Source organism: Mastomys coucha, unplaced genomic scaffold (assembly GCF_008632895.1).
Source record: "Mastomys coucha isolate ucsf_1 unplaced genomic scaffold, UCSF_Mcou_1 pScaffold1, whole genome shotgun sequence".
NCBI lineage: Eukaryota > Metazoa > Chordata > Mammalia > Rodentia > Muridae > Mastomys > Mastomys coucha.
Genome location: NW_022196891.1, coordinates 76,409,107 through 76,424,754, shown reverse-complemented (window position 1 = coordinate 76,424,754; position 15,648 = coordinate 76,409,107). Strand labels below are relative to the sequence as shown.

General features: G+C 42.3%; 1 protein-coding gene and 1 long non-coding RNA gene across 2 annotated transcripts in view; one reads left to right on the top strand and one right to left on the bottom strand.

Annotated features, from left to right (window-relative positions):
• The window catches only part of Tfb2m (transcription factor B2, mitochondrial), a 19,281-nt gene extending 6,867 nt beyond the window's left edge, over positions 1 to 12,414 (top strand). The window contains exons 4-8 of the mRNA XM_031391018.1: positions 2,015 to 2,163; positions 6,748 to 6,837; positions 8,519 to 8,581; positions 9,228 to 9,388; positions 11,426 to 12,414. Coding sequence (XP_031246878.1) covers positions 2,015 to 2,163; positions 6,748 to 6,837; positions 8,519 to 8,581; positions 9,228 to 9,388; positions 11,426 to 11,603 — 641 coding nt within the window. The 3' untranslated portion in view covers positions 11,604 to 12,414. The remainder of the gene's footprint in view (positions 1 to 2,014; positions 2,164 to 6,747; positions 6,838 to 8,518; positions 8,582 to 9,227; positions 9,389 to 11,425) is intronic.
• LOC116104501 lies at positions 11,569 to 14,796 on the bottom strand. The gene is made up of 2 exons (XR_004123930.1): positions 14,686 to 14,796; positions 11,569 to 11,762 (listed from the first exon to the last, which is right to left on the bottom strand). It is a non-coding gene; the product is annotated as an uncharacterized LOC116104501 (long non-coding RNA).
• Positions 14,797 to 15,648: the final 852 nt, after the last annotated feature.

Here is a 15,648-nt window from a genome sequence, read left to right as displayed (position 1 = left end):
AAAAAAAAAAAAAAAAAAATAGTAAGGATAAATCTTAAAAACAGACACAGAATCAGACAACTTAAAAGCTGGGAAGAGTCCCAGCTGTCAGGAGGCTGAGACACAGACCCTGCACACCAGTCTGCTAGCCCATCTACTTTTGAGAAGCCTATCAACATACAAATGAAAAGAAGAGGGGCAAGCAAGGCAGAGGACAGCAATGGTCTGCTAAATTAATGTTTGCTGTGAAACAGTTGGATACAGCATGAAGGGGAGAGAGCAGAATGTGATGGAGAAACTGAGTGCCTTCTCACCTGATTGCTGGTCGCAGCCTTGTGCCTGGGTGTCTATCACTCTCCAGGGTGTCCTTCCCACGAGAGGTCACAGATGTTCATTCTGTCAGTGGGCATCCTTCACAGGTCTGCTCATACATAATCCTCACACCTGTGTGTTATTCTAAAAACTGGGTTGATACGTCAACCAGGTAGTCATCTCACTGTATATTGCATGAATTTGATTCCAATTTCTTCTTTGCAATCTAGAGGAATTCTGGCCTCTGATGTGAGCATTTAGTTCCATGACATTTTCCATGGGGAAATGAGGGGGAAGAGTTAAGCTGCTGGCTCAGCAGAAAGGGTGTTTGTTTGTTTAATAGTCTTATATGTAAGTATGTGCATGTATATATGGGTGCCCTCAGAAGACATCAGATCTCCTGGAGCTGGAGTTACAGGTCGCCATGAGCTACTCAATGTGGGTGCTGGGAACCAAATTTGAGTTTTCTAGAAAAGCACCAAGTACTCTTTAGTGCTGAGCCTTCTCTCCAACCCCAAGAATCTTTTTTAAATAGAGTTTTGTGGCTACTCCCATGAGTGCCAAGAGGAAAGGGTTTAGTTTTTTTCTGGTATCTTCTCCTTTTGTCATTGCTGTAGGCACCTGTCTTAGTTCCTTCAGAGCTGTACCTCAGCATTCATCTTACAAGACATGTGGAGTGACAAGACCCTGAATCTTGGGTGCTTTGGTCCTGGGCTTCTTACCTTCTTTGTTTAAGGGCTTTCTGACGGCACGTTGGTGGACATCATCTTCTTTAGAGAGATTTAAAAGCTTTTGGATTCTAGTAGGTCTTTTAAGTCCCAATCAACCACCGAGGCACTGTCTCGGAATATCCTTCCCTCCTTTTTAAACAATAACCAAGTTGAGAACACTCAGATTGGCATCCACGAACAGACTTGGGCCCCTTACTCAACAGCGGGTGCACTTTACCTTGGGTCAGACCTCATTACTTCATGGGGAAACCTTGTTTGTCGTTCCTATAAATAATCCAGACCACATAACCCTTCACCCAGAGCATCGGCAGCTGCTTCCGTGGCCGTGCGTGCCCTGGTCATGGGCTGTATGAAGCTTGTGTTCATCGTCCACATAATGAATTTCTGGCAGCCTGTGGCTGGGGAAGAGATACTCAGCTTCACCTTGACACAGCTGACCACCTAAGAGGCTTCACAAAAACCAAGGCCCCAGTACAAAAACTTTTATGTTCTTTCTTTTTTTTTTCCTCTTTATGTATGAGTATATATTCTTGTTATGTGTATGTGTACATGTGTATGCACGTGGAGGCTGCATTTGATGTTGAGTGTCCTCCTCGGTCACCCTGTGCCTGTCACTGAGCCTGGATTCTGTCTAGTTAGACTGAACAACGTACCCTGGATCTCCTGTACAATGGTGGGTTCTTTGCGTAGGCCTACCTGGAAGCTGGTCCTCCTCACACTTGCACAGTTAACTCTTCGGTGACTGAGCCCTCTCCCCAGCTCCCTGCTCTGCTCTTTCCAGTTTGTGATTTTTGGGGTGTTCCCACACCTCTTCTGGTACTGTCACCCAGCTGTCCTCAGTTATTTCCCTGGTGATTCCAGCATACCATACCACACACCTGCATGTCATCCACCTTACAGTTACCACTGTTAACTTACTTTGTATCAGCAAAATGTGATAAAAGAGAAAGTTTTAAGGACCTCACACAAATTTGTATTTGTATCCTTAACAGGTGTTCCTATAAAAGTATTTGGAATCCTACCAAATAAACATGAAAGACGAATACTCTGGAAAATTCTGTTCGACCTGTACTCCTGCGAATCTATATACAGATATGGACGAGTAGAACTGAATGTATTTGTTAGTGAAAATCAATTCCGGGTGCGTTGTTAAAAGATAATTGGTATCACTGCTTTGAAAGAGTGCTGTAATATTCTGAGGAGCTTTAGCTGCACTTTAATTTGGGGTCCCCTGACATTTGCGCGTTCTAAGATTATGAAGTTCTGTGGCACAATCTTTAGAGTCAAGTTAGGGCTTTCCTTTTTTGGGGGGGGGGGCGTTTGGGACAAGGTTTCTCTGTGTAGCCTTGGCTGTCCTGGAACTCACTCTGTAATGTAATTTTACACATGTAAAATGAACTGTTTTAGTTATTTGACAATTTACCTTCAGTGGCATTAAATGTATTTATATTATACACCCAGTACTTTTAGACATCCCACTGAACGATTGACTCCCTGCCCTCCCGTTTCCTCAGGCTCTAGTGACAATTGTCCTGGACCACCTGTGACCTTGGCTTGGAGTCACACTCCATTTGTCCTTTTGTGGCTGACTGACTTCACTGAGCTTGATATCGTCAAGGCTCATGCGTGTTGCAGTGTGTTCAAATTTCATTTTCTTTTTACTGAATAGTTTTCTGCTGTCTGTATTCCCCCAATTTTCACTCATGATGAAAGAACGCTTAGCTGCTTTCACCTCTCAAATATTATGAATAAAGCAGGCGCATGCATGCGTTCATAAGTGTTTTTACAACTTCTAGTTTTCAGGTTGTGGCGGGGTATGTGCAGGTGGGTGGGTAGAGTTTGAGGCCAGCCTCTGATGCCATTGCTCAGGAGCTGTCTACCTTCTTTTTATTCTTTTCTTGTTTACCTCTGTTTTATTTATTCATTGATTTGCCTATTTGAGAAGGTTTCTCACTAGGACTTTAATTTGCCAGTTTGGGTAGACTAGGTGACTAGCAAACACCAGGAATCCTTCTGCCTCCACCTCCCCGTCGATGAGTTATGGTCATGTGCTGCCGTGCCTGGCTTTGCCGTGCCTGGCTTTCCCATGGGATCATACTCAGCCCTGTGCTTGGATGGTAAGCACTCTGCCACCTGAGCCAGCTCTCCAGCCCCTGCTATCAGTGTTTTGGCCTCATATGTAAAGAACTAAGATGGTTAGATCATGTCATAATTCTTTATTTAATTTTCAAGAAATAAAGAAGGGCCATATAATTTTTCTTGCTAGATACACTATTTTACTTCCCACCATCAGTGCACAAGAATTCAAAGATTTCCCTCCATCATACTTGTATATTTCTTATTTTAATTTTGTGTTTCTTACTAGTGTGTGAGTGTTGGTACACACATGCCACAGATGGTGTGGGTGTCAAAGGTCGGTTCCAGGGATCAAACCCAAGTTGGCAAGCTTGCCCAGCTGCACCATCTCACTGGCCCTTTTATATCTTTGATACCATCTCATAGTGGCAGAGTGGGATGAAGCATTGTGTCATTGAGTTAGTAGTTTTTTAATTGGTCTTGAACATCATTTTATTTGCCTACCATTGGTATATCTTCCCTGAAGAATTTCTATTAAGTGTGTGTGTGTGTGTGTGTGTGTGTGTGTGTGTGTTTAGTTTTTCGAGATAGGGTTTCTCAGTGTACCCTTGGTGTACCCTTCTCAGTGCTGGAACTCACTCTGTAGACCAGGCTGGCCTTTATTCAAAGATCTTCCCTGCCTCTGCTTCCAAGTGTTGAGAATAAGGTGTGCATCACCACTGCCTGGCTTCTGTTAAAATCATTTGTCCTTTTTGATTCTTCATTGACCCCTACATCAACACTTCTTTCTATAAAAATAGGATGTAGGTCCCAGTGAAAACCTCATAGGAGGTTAATTTTATAGACAGTGAAGGACTGAAGAAAGCTAAACCAAAACTCAAATAGCTGCTTGGTCATTTCATAGTTATAGTCCTAAAGCAGAAACCGGGATACTGAACAATAGAAGAATAACAAGCTGGTTACCAGCAGGACCTTTGCTATATAAGGATTAATGTAGATGACTTTGATTTTCTTGGCAAGTTGTACTTTCTTTTATTTATTTATTTAATGTGTATGAGTACACTGTAGCTATACAGATGGCTGTGAGCTATCATGAATGTGGCTGCTGGGAATTGAACTCAGGACCCCTGCCACCCCGCTCGCTCCAGCGTAGTTCACTGTAGCTGTCTTCAGACACACCAGAAAAAGGCGTCAGATCTCATTACGGGTGGTTGTGAGCCACCATGTGGTTGCTGGGATCTGAATTCAGGACCTTCTGAAGAGCAGTCAGTGCTCTTACCCGTTGAGCCATCTCGCCAGCCCCGAGTTGTACTTTCTTGTGTGGGAACTTTGGCTGTTTCTGATTTCTGGAAAAAAGCAGATAAACAACATGGTTCACCTTGGTGACTGGAATGTAAATCTGAGAGGCTCAGGTTTGATTTTCAGTCTGCAGTGTTGGGAGCCTGGTGCAGGAACAGCAAGCAGCCTTTTTACTTCTCTTCTGTTTAGTGAGAAGGCACTGTTTAGTGTGCCTTGCTGTTCGAATCATAGTGCTAACTGCACACAGGTCACAGTGCTTATGAGAGAGCCGTGGCTTTAGTGTAATTGACAGTGTTCATTGTGCATGAAAGAATTGCAGATAGTTGGTGGTTGTGGCGCACGCTTTTAATCCCAGCAGTTGGGAGGCAGAGGCAGGCTGATTATTGAGTTCGAGGCCAGCCTGGTCTAGAGTGAGTTCCAGGACAGCCAGGGCTACATAGAGAAACCCTGTCTTGAAAAACCAAAAAAAAAAAAAAAAAAAAAAAAAAAGAAGAATTGCAGATAGGAGCAATGAGGAAATGTTTCCTCACCCAGATAGTAAATATTGGCTAGCCACGAAGAATGAGAGAGTAGACAATCTTGATCTGTGAGGCCTTTTGTACATAAAATATATAAGCAAAAAAATGATGGCAAGGTACGTAAGAATGCTCATCAGATTGCAGCTTGGCTACATTGGCTCAACTCTTTGACACTTGAGGGGTAGAAAAAGAATTCAAGAGAGGAAGGATCAGAAATCAAGGTTACCCATCTCTAGAGAGGCAGAGACAGAGCCTTAACAATTATTTTTTTATTTAAAAGAGAAAACATTGTGTTTGTATATGTGCTCATGCACATGGGTGTTAGCATGTGGGACATGGGCCTTAGCATGTGGGAGTCAGAAAAGGAACCCCAAAACTTGAAGGTGTCGTTTTCCCCTTCTACCAAGTGGATCCCAGGTTGTCTGGTTTTATCCGGTGAGCCCTCCTACCATCCCAACCTCGGCAATTCTTGATGCACCATTTAATAGCTCGCCTAATACATAATTCTCACATGCCTATCTTTCTCCATAGTACATGTTATTGGGTTGGATTGGGTTGTTGGATCCATAATGCAGGAATTGTTTCTGTCTTAATTGTGTCTGTAACTCAATGATTCGTTTTTCTGGTTTGTGTTTGTTTTTTATTTTTCAAACAGAGTCTGGTGTCAGATTCACTATGTAGCCCAGTCTAGCCTTGAACTCAGTGGACTCCTTCCGCCTTGCTCTCCCTAGTGCTGAGGTTGTAGGTGGTTGCTACCATTCTCGGCCTTTATACATTTTTCATTTTATCTTTTCTTACTTATTTCATATGCAGGATTGTTTGCCTGAATGTATGTTTGTGTCCATACCTTCACACAATGCTTGATGAGGCCAAATAAGGGCATCAGATCCTCTGAATCTCAAATGGCAGACAGTTGTGACCCATCGTGTGGGTCCTCTTGAATCTGGGTCCTCTGGAAGAGCATCCATTGCTCTTAACTACAGAACCATCTTTCTGGCCTGTGGTCGGTTGGTTCCTTTTTTATTTAAGTATGTGCTTATACCATGTGTGTGCAAGGTACTTGGCAGAGGTAGAAGGCATTGGATTCCCTATAACTGGAGTTGCAGGCTTAACAGTTCTTGATGCACAGTTTAATAGCTCACTCTCATGAGGTGTGAATGGCCCTTTGCTGTGATGGGAAACAAATTCCAGTCCTCTGGAAGAGCAGCAAGTGCTCTTAACCACTCCAGCACATACACAGTCAGTTTGGATATGTTGCCATTTGTTTTCAAAAAGGAAAACTCTACTTGAAAGTACTGTGGCTAATATTTTGCACTTAGTTCTCTTTTATGTAGTCCTGTCTATCCTGGAACTCACAGAGATCCTCCTGCCTCTGCCTCCTGGGAACTAGGTTTAAAGGCTATGCCTGGCCAATTCTTATCTTTTAATTTAAAATTTTAGATGCTATTAAGATGTTTCAATTAGGGGCTGGCGAGATGGCTCAGCAGGTAAGAGCACTGACTGCTCTTCCAAAGGTCCTGAGTTTGGATCCCAGCAACCACATGGCGGCTCACAACCACCCGTAATGAGATCTGACGCCTTCTTCTGGTGCGTCTGAAGACAGCTACAGTGAATTACGCAGGAGCCAGCGTGGCTGCGTGGCTGGCAGAGCTGGCAGAGGTCCTGCGTTCAATTCCCAGCAGCCACACACATAGCTCGCGGCCATCTGTACAGCTACAGTGTACTCATACACATAAAATTAAAAAAAAAAAGATATTTCAATTAAATTCAACATTTGATATTTATTAAGATTCTATGTAACATAATTTTGTTTGTTTGTTTGTTTTTACTAGAAACTAATAGCGACTCCTAAAAGGCCAGATTTATATCAAGTACTGGGTGTTCTTTGGCAAGTGGCCTGTGAAATTAAGTTTCTGCACATGGTGAGTGAAGTTTTAATGCCAGAAAAACTGTGTTACTCAGCTTGGTAAGTGCAGACCCTGCACTAAAGGTTTAAAATATTAATTTCATTGTTTTCTAACTTGTTTAGTTTTGTTTTATTTTGAAGTACATTGTGACTATGTAGCCCCACCTGGTGTGGAACTCCTTATTCCTTATGTAGATCAGAATGGCCTTGAATTCAGAGATCCTCCTGCCTTTGCTTCCTCTGTGCTGGGATTAAAGGCATGCGCTATTACCAGCTCTTGAAAGGAGATTAAGATTGACATTTGTTTAGCAGCTTCTCTCTCTTATAAAAGTAGCATGGCTCTGGCTGGGCAGTGGATGTAATATGACTGGCTCATAATAAAACTAGGGATCTTGGTTTGTTTGATATATGCTCTACAGAAAGGAAGGAAATTTTATGACTTACTATTAGAGTTATAGCCCAAAAATCTATTACTAGTGACACTGATGACATTTCTGCTTTTTTTTTTTTTAAATATGGTGAATAGCTGGGCAGTGGTGGTGCACGCCTTTAATCCCAGCACTTGGGAAGCAGAGGCAGGCAGATTTCTGAGTTTGAAGCCAGCCTGGTCTGCGGAGTGAGTTCCAGGATAGCCAGGGCTACACAGAGAAACCCTGTCTTGAAAAACCAAAAAAAAAAAAAAAAAAAGGTGAATATTATATTGCTTTGGGGTTTTTTGTTTGTTTTGGTTTTTTGTTTTGGGGGTTTGGTTTTTTGTTTGAGACAGGGTTTCTCTGTGTATTCTTGTTGTCCTCAAACATCTTCTGTAAATCAGGCTGACCTCAAATTCACAGTTCCCCCTTCCTCTGCCCCCCATGTGCTGGGGTGGAAGACAAGCAGCACCACCACCACCCAGTGATGCTTTGGGTTTTGAGACAGGTTTTTATTGTCTTGCCTCAGCTTCCTTGAGTGTAGGATTATAAATGTGTATCACTGTATTTAGCTTAATACATTCCCTTTACCTTTTATACAAAATGTATCCAAGTTCAGTAGTCAGTCATCCTTAACACTTACTGAGCATTGCGATGTGACTGAAGTGATTTGTCCTTTTATTTGTGCAGGGCTTTGGATTTGAGGCAAGTGCTTAAATACAAAGCTACAAACCTTAGCACCTAGGTATGGGGCCTTTTTTGCTTTTGTTTTGTAGGGTGAGGTGGACTGGGCCTCATGTAGCCTCTGCTACATAGACCACCACATCCAGATTCACATAGGTAGATTTTTTTCTAAGGCAATAATAATTTGAGACATTTTGACAAAAGAGAATTAACTGAAAGGGCTGAGGAGCCGAAGTCTTCAGTTGTGGTTATAAACTAAACAGTGTCTTGGGGTTGAGGAGATGGCTCAGTTGGAAAAGCATCTGCAGTACAAACAGGAGGACCTGAGTCCAATTCCCAGCACCTGTGTAAAAAGTCCAGTGCAGTGGGCCATTCCTCTAATCCCAGGCTAGGGAGGCAGAGACAGGAGGATCCTTAGTTCCACAGAACCCCCAAGCCCCAGGTTCATGAGAGACCCTGACCTGAAAAATAATGTGGAGAGAATGATAGAGGAAAACAGCTGGGAACAGCCTCCGACCTCCACACACACGCCCTTATGTGCACACGTGTCACACACAGACCTATGGAAAGAAAGAAATAGCTTGTCTGTTTTTCTTCCTCCAGGAACCTTGGTCGTCATTTAGTGTGCATACAGAAAATGAGCACTTAGAAGAGTCAAAGCATGGGGTAAGAACAGATGATGCCATTCCCTTTCATCATGTAATCCAGTGTTTATCTTCTCTAAGATTGTCTTTAGAGAAGAGTGATTATCTTTATTCTGAATTAACAAAGTTTCAGTAATAAGATTGTGCATATATATGTGAGTGCGTACACAGTATATAAATGTATGATTAGGGAAAAAAGGAATAAGAAGAAAGCTAGTTGGTAATAGCCGTGTATCCTTGGGTCCCTGGAACCATCAGGAGCTCCATTCGTGCTGGGGCTGTGTTTGAGCTCTGATCTTCACTAGAGCCACAAGTCAGTAAACTTAGCTGTCCAGGTTAGATAAAGGATCCCATGGAACTTTCAGGCCAGGAAGTGGTAAGTGGTTTGCCCTGCAGCTGAGGAATGGAATTGGACCCTGCCATCCCCTCTCCCATCGCAAACAGTAAGCAACACTGCTCTTGATGTACACAGGATGAAAATCTCATCTCTGGAGGTTACTTTCTGTTCAGAGTTCTGACACAGCCTAGGTTGCATAGTGTTAACCTGTCACCAAGAAGACCCAGAGACATGTGGGACATGCAGTGACTGTCGTGCAGACAGAAGTAAATCAGCATTCTACTCTGGAAATAGTTTATGACTGACAAAAATTATTTTTCTCTCTGACTAGGAATCATTAAAGGTACTGAAACAAAACCTATATCTTGTTCGAATGACTCCTCGTAGATCTTTATTTACAGAAAACCTAAGTCCTTTGAACTATGATATATTTTTCCACTTCGTAAAGCATTGCTTTGGGAAACGCAGTGCCCCAATAATACACCATTTACGGTAAGTAGGATTTACTGGGATTGTCTCCTGTGTTAGAAGGTGGTTTTTCACATCTTGATTTAGAGTAAGGTGTGCTGATGTTCCATATACCTGTTAAAAATACTTCCTTCTGGGCCAGAGAGAAGATTGAGAAGCAGTTCACAACTGTAATTCCAGTTCCAGGGCCACTAACATCCCCTGTTGGCCTCTGTGGGCACCACACACATACATATACACAGCTACCCATAAGATAAAAGTAAAAAAAAAAGAAAAAGTAAATAACAATACCTTTTCTCCCTGTTATGCATTATGTCTTACACACACTCTTAAGTTTTGTTTATTTTCATCTTTAAGCAGCAAAACCTAGAGTACTCAAAGGTTGTTTTAGCTTCAGTTGATACTTTATTTCTCTGTGTATGCACATGTATGTGCTGTGCCCATAGAGGACAGAACAGCATGTTGTATGCCCTGGAGCTGGAGTTACAGATGATTAAGAGCTGCTTGACATAGGTGCTGAGAACTGAGCTCAGGTCCCCAAGAAGATCAGTAAGGACTCTTCACCGCAGAGCCATCTCTCCAGGCCATCTCTCCAGCCTGTGTGATGTTGTCTCTGTTTATCTTGTAACTAGCAGTAGCTAAAGTATTATCAGAAGATGGAAAGGTGTTAGTTTTTTTTGTTTTTTGTTTTTTGTTTTTTTGTTTTTTTTGTTTTTTTGTATTATTGAGACAGGGTTTCTCTGTATATCCCTGGCTGTCCTGGAACTCACTTTGTAGACCAGGCTGGCCTCGAACTCAGAAATCTGCACTGCCTCTGCCTCCCAAGTGCTGGGATTAAAGGTGAATGCTACCACCACCCGGCGGTTGTTAGCTATTTTAATTAATCATCATATGCCATATAATCTTAGTAGGACTGTTGGCTGGAAACATTTATTTTGAGATTGGGTTTTATGTAGCCCAAGCTAGCCTTAACTTTCTGTACAGCCCGAGTTGACTTTGAACTTGGGAACCTCCTGCCTTTACTTCTCAAGTACTGGGATTATGGGTATGCAGATATGTACCAGTGCTCTCTGTATTTACAAATAAAGGGTAAACCTACAATCCCAATATCCAGGAGCTGGTCACATGAGTTCCAGACCAGCGGGGACACAGAGTGAAACTATCTTTAAGAAACCTCACCCATGTTGGTGGGGTACTCCTTTAATCCTAGCACTTGGGAGGCAGAGGCAGGTAGATGTCTGAGTTTGAGGCCAACCTGGTCTATAGAGGGGGTTCTGGGCTTACATAGGAACCCTGTCTCAAAAAAAAAAAACAAACTAAACCAAAACAGAAAAACCTTGAAAACTCAGAAACTGCATATACACACAAAAGTTTAAAATGTCAATAAACGACTAAAAGAAACCTAATTTTCATCTCACTGTCTTGGGGTGGTGGCCTTTAAATGCAGATATCAAAAAGAAAGAAAACCACTGGTTTTGTGTGTGTGTGTGTGTGTGTGTGTGTGTGTGTGTGTGTGTGTGTATGGTGGCAGCACACACCTTTAATCACAGTGCTCAGGATGCAGAGGCAAATGGATCTCTGTAAATTTGAGGCTAGCCCAGTCTACATAGTAAGTTCCAGGCCAACCAAGCTAATGTGGTGAGACCCTAACTCAAAGTAAAAATAAAAATGATAATATGTAAACTAGAATTTTTGTGAGAATTAATTATACCATGTTAAAACTTCAATTGGTGATTTTCATTGCAGGTTAGCTCTGAATTTTTAAAAATAACTGTCCCAATCTCTTGGGTACTGAGACTTTGGCCTTAACACGTTCTATGTAGATATTTCTTATTTAAACTGAGTGTGGTTTCATCCTGTAATCCCAGTACTTGGGAGGTTAAGGTAGGGGCCCAGTTCAAAGTCACCTCTGTACAGAGTTGAGAATACATATATATAAACTGTTAACTGAACTCAGTTATTGTGTTAGCCGTTTTAATTGGACAGAGGAGGCGGCTCTCTCATCTGTAGCTGACAGTTGTAAACGGGAGTTGAGTGTGTTTGCTTGCTTTTCCTCTGCAGTTCATTGAGTACGGTTGATCCAATTCATATACTGAGGCAGATAAGAAAAAACCCTGGAGAAATAGCTGGTAAAATGTATCCTCACGACTTCAAAAAACTTTTTGAAGCTGTAGAGCGTTCGGAAGACTCTGTCTTTAAGTGGATCTATGAATACTGCGCAGAGGACGTTGAGCTCTAGGGAGAGTCGGCAAGCCATGAAGTGGAGCTCTTTGTTCACTACTTTGAAACCATGTGACAAATGAAGACTGAATTTCAAGAAGTTCATGTCCTTTTAATAGAAGAGAAACTATCCTTGTTTGGCACAAGTGAGGCGAATAGTTTTTTCTCAAGTTGATACCTAGGATACAGAGGAAAAACAGTGGCTGCAGTTTTATTCAAAGTTAAATAAAATGAAAACTTGTCAGTTTGATCAGATCAAATTTGCTTTGTTTTAAATCACCTTTTGCTGCAGATCAGTGGTAGAGCACATACCCAGTGTGTCCAAGGTTCCGGTTTTGCTCCCCACCACAGGAAAGTTTTTAAAAATTTCTACTTATTGTAAAGGCCCATAGGAATGGAGTATTCCCAATTGTAATTTAGTTTACTTTAAAAAAACAAACAAAAACAAAAAACAACCTTTGGGCCAAACATCTTTAAGTATGCACTTTTCACCATTGCCACTTGCTTGCATCTTCCTCCAGTTTCTATACTGTTACACTTAGGAAAGAAATTGATTTGGACAGACATAGTGGTGTGAGTCCTAGGAATTGTAAGGTAAGGGGCACATGAGTTTAATGCCAGTTTCCACTGTAAAGCTGAGTTTGAGGTCAGTTTGGGCTCAGAGAAGACCCTGTCAAAGAAAACAAAACAGAATGTAAACTTATTTCAGAAAGTGACTAGTTTATCTTTTATTATGTTGAAGTGGATTATTAAGTAACTATGCAATTCAATTGTTTAAATTTTAAATTGTATGTTTTAAAACTTTTTGAGAAATAAAGAATTTATGTATAGTTTATATGTGTGTTTGTTTGTGTGTGTGTGTTTGTGTATCTTAGTCAGGGTTTCTATTCCTGCACAAACATCATGACCAAGAAGCAAGTTGGGGAGGAAAGGGTTTATTCAGCTTACACTTTGCACATTGCTGTTCATCTCCAAAGGAAGTCAGGACTGGAACTCAAGCAGGTCAGGAAGCAGGAGCTGACGCAGAGGCCATGGAGGGATGTTCCTTACTGGCTTGCTTCCCCTGGCTTGCTCAGCTTCCTTTCTTATAGAACCCAGGACTACCAACCAGCCCAGGGATGGCACCAGCCACAATGGGCCCTACCCCCTTGATCACTAATTGAGGAAATAAATGCTTTATAGCTGGATCTCATGGAGGCATTTCCTCAAGGGAGGCTCCTTCTCTGTGATAACTCCAGCTTGTGTCAAGTTCACACACAAAACCAGCCAGTATAGTGTGTGTGTGTGTGTGTGTGTGTTTTCTTTTTTGGTCTCCCATGTTAATGAGTGAAATTTTAAATTTCAAATTAAATTGACCCCAAACTTATTTTCAGTGTACTCTCAGCGAGCACTTCTGTCTATGTAGCAGAAGTGTCTTGGAGAGCTAAGTGCAGTGGTTGAGGTGGAAGGGGTTAAGTAAGCCGCCCAGAGTTGGTGATGGGGGTTGGGCACAAGAGAGCAAGATCTCATCTCAACCACAGACCTCTTGCATGCTGGGGAGGTAGTTCAGTAAAGCTTGCTGTACAATCATGAGGACATAAGATGAGTTCCCAGCACACATGTAAAGCTGGGCAACCGTGGTAGGAGTACTGGAGGAGCACACATGGAGAGGAAGGAGCTCACAGGAGGAGGACACATGGAGAAGAGCTCACGAGTCAGATAATCTACCAAGTTATGAACTCTAGGTTCAGTTGAAAAGGCTCTAAAGATCTTGTATCAAAAAAGGAGCAATAGCCGGGCGGTGGTGGTGCACACCTTTAATCCCAGCACTTGGGAGGCAGAGGCAGGCGGATTTCTGAATTCGAGGCCAGCCTGGTCTACAGAGTGAGTTCCAGGACAGCCAGTGTTACACAGAGAAACCTTGTCTCAAAAAAAAAAAACAAGAAGAAGCAATAAAACTTTGTCCACTACACACAAGCTTATGTATATATACCACACACAAAAGGATTTCTGGGATGGGATACATCTCAGTGGTACTGGTAGAGTGCCTATCATGTGAGGCCCTGGAATCAATCCACTATACTCAGAAAAAAGCGGGGTGGGAAGAATGCCTTGCATGTTTAGATTGTGAAAAAATTCTCCAAGTCTAGGTTGGAGTTGTGGCTCAGGTAGAACACTTTAACCGGTTTGATCTTCAGCACAAGAAGGAGGGAGCGGATCAGGCTGCACAGTGGTGGTGCACACCTTTAATCCGAGTACTCAGAGGGCAGAAGCCAGCTGATCTCTTGTAAGTTTCAGGCTAGGCTGGTCTACAGAGAAAGCTCCAGGACAACCAAGGCTACATGTGCACAGAGAAACCATGTCTCGAGAAAACAAAAAGGAAAGGTTGATGTTGGAGATGTGGTTCAGTTTTGAAACAGTTGCCTCAAATGTGTGAGGCCCTAGAGGAAGAATCAAAATGGAAACTGGATTGTCCATGACCTAAAGGCATGGAACTTAAAGGTACTTTCTTAGAGGCAGGCACTGAGCAGCTCAGGTGCCTTTCAAGTCCTCATTCCCTCAAGACATAAAGCTTTTGAGTTCTGCATTTACTTTTGGCTCTGGGCCAATGGTTTGGCTATGGCTAGTTTCAATTGTCAACATGACACCATATAGAATCACCTGGGCAAACAGTCTCCATGAAGGATTGTATTTGGTTGGCCTATGGGTGGGCATGCCTATTGGGAATTGTCTTAATTTATGTGGGCAGACCCAAGGCACTGTGGGCAGCACCATTCCCTAGGCAAGAGGTCCCGAACTGTGTAACAGTGGAGAAATCAACCTAAGACGAGTGAGTATGTATGCATTCATTTCTCTGCTCTCGAGTGTGGCTGTGATGTGAGGAGATGTGTTCCTGCTTTGACTTTTCCACGGTGACGGATTCCACCCTAGTAATTTAAACTGAAATAAACCCTTCTTAAAGTTAACTTTTGTCGATGTATTTCATCACAGCAACAGAAACGGAATTAGAGCAGGGCTGTTATCTGTCTGACTTAGAACTGTCATACCAAACAACTTAGAGAACTTTCAAGACATTAACAATGACTTAGAGATCAAAAACTTCCCTAGTTCCCGAAGCCTACCTTAGGACCCCAGAGCTTTTATTCTCCTCTCCAGCCTCCCCAGTTTTGTTTAGGAGAGTCTGCATGCAGCCTCTGCGCCGCAATATGTTACAAAGTACCTTCTGTTTCCAACAGCTCCTTTACCATGCCTTCCAACTCGGGGAGATTCTAAGACTAGAACTTTGGGGGTGTTAGAATTGAAGATGCAGCCTTCAATTCTAAATTTCTCTCCTGTTCTGTAGGGTTCTGCTACCTTTTGTAAGAAGAAAAAGAGTTTTATTTAGTCAGAGTCAAATGATGCTGATTTCACAGTAGAACAATTACGATGGATATTTGTTAGACGTTTATCACAGTGCGTTTCAAAGTAATTAAAATATAGAAACAATAAGAAAAATGTTAGGTTATTGTATTAGGGTTATCTAGAGAAACAGAACTTATAAAATGAATCTCTATGTGTAGAGAGGGAATTTATTAGAAAGACCAGCTGCAGTCTAGCTAATCCAACAATAGGTGGCTGTGAACACAAAGTCCAAGAATCCAGTAATTGCTCTGTCCATGAGGCTAGATGTGTCTGCTAGTCTTCAGTATCCTCTACAATCCTGAAGGAGTGAGCTCTGGTGTGGGCTCTAGTGCGGTGGTTCTCAACCTTCCTAATGCTATGAACCTTTAACATAGTTCCTCATGTTGTGGTGACCCCCCAATCATAATAGTATTTTCATTACTACTTCATAACTGTAATTTTACTGTGATTATGAATTATAAATATTTCTGGAGATAGAGCTTTGTCGAAGGAGTTCCAACCCACAGGTTGAGAACCGCTGTCTCGTGCAGAGAAGGAAAAGATTTGCTGGTGAGGAAAAAGCAAGCAAGCAAGCAAAGAGGTAAAACTTCCTTCTTCCATGTCCTTAGATAGCAGAAGGGCTGGCCCGATTAGAGCTTCCTTCTTCCATGTCCTATTATATAGCAGAAGGACTGGCCCGATTA